General features: G+C 64.1%; 1 protein-coding gene across 1 annotated transcript; it reads right to left on the reverse strand.

Annotated features, from left to right (window-relative positions):
* Positions 1 to 1,077: 1,077 nt before the first annotated feature.
* On the reverse strand, positions 1,078 to 2,720 carry LOC113217949 (uncharacterized). Its single transcript, XM_052275909.1, has 4 exons — positions 2,304 to 2,720; positions 1,919 to 2,184; positions 1,511 to 1,821; positions 1,078 to 1,420 (listed from the first exon to the last, which is right to left on the reverse strand). Exons 1-4 carry the CDS (start codon positions 2,691 to 2,693, stop codon positions 1,080 to 1,082), a joined length of 1,308 nt encoding a protein of 435 aa, XP_052131869.1. The 5' UTR covers positions 2,694 to 2,720; the 3' UTR covers positions 1,078 to 1,079.
* Between the last annotated feature and the right edge of the window lie 468 nt (positions 2,721 to 3,188).

The following is a 3,188-nucleotide window of genomic DNA, read 5'->3' on the forward strand; positions in this document are numbered from 1 at the left end:
TGACATCTTAAAATGCCCCAAGGGAAAACTAAACCAAAGAAAAATAAATAACAGAACACATGAGCTACAAAAACCCACTTTTGTACAGTTAAAATGAGTCATTAAGTCTGAATAGTTGCCATTGATGGGAAGAGGAACTTGTCACAAAGTCAGGTGCATAAAATGAGCAGCACATACAGATACTTTTCACAGCATCACATTTTTGAAGTACCACTGATTGTCTTCTTCATAAAACGAAGAAGAAAAGTGGCCCTCAAAAGTACGAATTGAGGCCAGCCTAGTTCGTGTGAGAGAGGGGGTGGGGGTGAGACAGTACTAAAGAGCTGCAGGCCCTAGATGTGTCCCTCTAGGAACCCGCTGCACTGGCTCACCCCTTCCTGTCACTTGACATTCGACGGCGACCACTCCAGTCGCCACATTCGCTCTCATCTGATGGAGAGGATCTGCGAGAGCATGCTGGAGGAGGGGTCGTCCGACACTTCCCCTTCGTCCAGCTCGTCCTGCTCCACGAGCTCGTACTCGGGGAAGCGCACCCGGCCGTTGGCCAATCTGAAGGCGGCCCGTTCCCGCTGCTGCTCCCGCTGCTGCTCGCGCTGCTGCTCCCGCTGCCTGGCCTCCAGGGTGCTCAGGCGCGTGGGCCTCGGCTGCGACGTGACCCTCGTGAGGATGACGGGGCTGCGCTGCGCCGCGGGCTGCGGCACTGGGGGCGGCGGGTGCCGCGGGTGCGGGTACCCGCCGAGCATGTCGCGCCGCCGCCGGTTCGCCATGTCGTCGCGGAGGGCGCGGGCGCGCCGCGCCACGCTGTCGTCGTCCCCGGACGTGCCCGAGGCCCCGGACTCGCTGGAAGAGCCGCGCGGCTGCCACTCGGCCGCGGACATGGCCATGCAGCCGGCCTCACCCATGTCGCTGAGGTCGTGGCCGTTGCGCGCCGCGAACCGCAGCAGCGAGGGGTCGCGGGACGCCTCCGCCGCGATCTGCCCGCGCAGCACCGCGATGTTGTGGAGTATGTCGGCTGCCATGAGGAAGTCCGAGATGGCCAGCGCGGCACCCACCCCCGCCGCGTTGGCCTTGGCGTTGTGCTATTTGCCGTCCGGCGACGACGTCCCCCCGCCGCCGCGGCCGTGGCGGCTGTGGCGGCCCTGGTGGTGGGCGCTGGGGACGGCGCCGTTGGCGTGGACGGGGTCCGTCACCACCACGACGGGCACCTTGTGGTGTCGGGGCTCGGCGTTGCGCCGGCCGAAGTAACAGAGGACGACGGCCAACGCGAACATGGTGGAGACCGCCACGCAGAAGGCGATGACCCACCAGCTCTGCATCTGGGCGCGCATCTCCATGTGTTCGGCCTTCACGCACCGCCCGTGCATCTCGAGGGCAACCGCCTGCACCTGCGTCGCGTTGCAGGTGGGCATGTAGGGGTCGTCTGCGGACAGCACAGGGACACGGCGTTAGTGCATCACGATCATCGCCATCACTACAACACGTATCGGAAAAAGATGCTCCACCTCCTTACCTGCGCTGTTGGTATCGTTCCTGCAGATGATCCTGGTGGACCGCCCCAGGTCGATGCCCCGCAACTTGGCCCACCGCATGAAAGTCTGGCACTGGCAGGCCTCTTCCATGTCCAGCTCCTCGAACAGCGTCTCGGACATGTGCGACAGGTCGAGGGACTGCAGGCGGCACATCGCCGACAGGTCGTGCAGCGGCAGCGAGCTGAGCGCGTTGTACGACACGTTGAGGTTGAGCAGCTCGGGGAGCTCGCCCAGGGGCAGCTCGGGCAGGCTGCACTCGGACAGTTGCAGCAGCTGGAGCGTTGGGCTGGCGCTGTGGACACGATCAAAGACACCATCGTCACAAACGGGCACTTTTCAACAACCACAACAACTCCAATCAGCAACCAAGGCCCGAAGGCGCGACTCACAAGACGAAGGAGGGGTCGAGCCTCCCGAGCAGGTTGTCGGCGAAGTACAGCTTGCGCAGCCGGGGCAGCTCCATCAGCCCGTAGGGGATGGCCTGCAGCCGGTTGCCCGACAGGTCTATCACCTCCAGGTAGCGGAGCATGACGAGCGCGCCGGCCTCGACCACCTTGATGCGGTTCTCGTTCAAGTAGAGGATTCGCAGGTTAGGGATCCGAGCGAACGTGCTGTTGAGCACGGACTTCATCTTGTTGTCGGACATGTCGAGCGCCTGCGGGCAAGGAGACGGGCGGTTATGGATAGTTGGAAGGTCGCTTAGCCGTGGAGGCGCGCGCCCGCCCGCGAGGTGGGCAACCCAACTGCCGCGGCTGCACTGCGGCACTCACTCACCTCGACGCCGGGCCGCAGGGGCGGTATGCCCTCGAGCCCGAGGTCCGCACAGTCGGCGGACAGGTAGCCGAACACCGGGGCGTACTTGCAGCTCACGCCCTTCCTGGGGGGCATGCCCAGCACCAGCGACTCGGACTCGGGTGCGGGAGCGGGCGCCCGACGCACGCGGTCGCGCGCGTCCGCGGCCACGACGCCGACGGGGGCGCCGACCACCGGGACGCTGACCGGGACGCTGACCGGGACGCTGACCGGAGAGCCAACGGGAGAGCCAACCGGGGCCGCAACCGGGGCCGCAACCGAGGCGCCGCCGGCGGCAGCAGCGCGGGCATCCACCACGACGGTGAACACCGCGAGGCACGACATGCACGCCAACAATGAGGACGGCGCCATCCCTGCAACAACGAGCAACACAGACGAGTTTTAGAAACACGAACAACAAAGCAAGAACCATCAAATGCGCGCTGCGAGGGCGTGGGTAAATGCTGGGAAGTGCCGCGATTGGAAGGCAGAACAACAACAGACGGTGACTGTAGTATCGCATCCGAGTCTGCAGACCTGGACAGCCCGGCCCCGACGTCATAATAGCAAAAGCAGCCATAGCAGCCGCAACGGGACTCGAGAGGAGGGAAAGGGCTTTTGGTACTGCGCGTTGCGCTCTTCATGCGATATGGGCCTCGCCGGGACGTACCGATCGGCACACTAACACACACACGCGCGCGGGCGCGCCGCGCACGGCGAGGCTAGTGGTGCAGGCAGGCATTGTTACGTTTTATGTGGTTTGATCGCGGCCCTGGCCGTCGCCGATCATATGGACTCGGCGGCGTCGACGTGTTGCACTAACGGCCCGGTACGGCCCGGGCAGACCGCAGTGTCATGCATAGGATA

This window comes from Frankliniella occidentalis, unplaced genomic scaffold (genome assembly GCF_000697945.3).
Source record: "Frankliniella occidentalis isolate FOCC.00 unplaced genomic scaffold, Focc_3.1 Scaffold1155, whole genome shotgun sequence".
Lineage (NCBI taxonomy): Eukaryota > Metazoa > Arthropoda > Insecta > Thysanoptera > Thripidae > Frankliniella > Frankliniella occidentalis.

Excerpts from the sequence above, each read along its gene's own strand:
- LOC113217949 (XM_052275909.1), bottom strand. The coding sequence starts at position 2,693 with ATGGCGCCGTCCTCATTGTTGGCGTGCATGTCGTGCCTCGCGGTGTTC. Across the intron at positions 2,185-2,303 it reads CCCTGCGGCCCGGCGTCGAG|GCGCTCGACATGTCCGACAA; the intron begins GTGAGTGAGTGC and ends CCTTGCCCGCAG. Across the intron at positions 1,822-1,918 it reads CTCGACCCCTCCTTCGTCTT|CGCCAGCCCAACGCTCCAGC; the intron begins GTGAGTCGCGCC and ends TCGTGTCCACAG.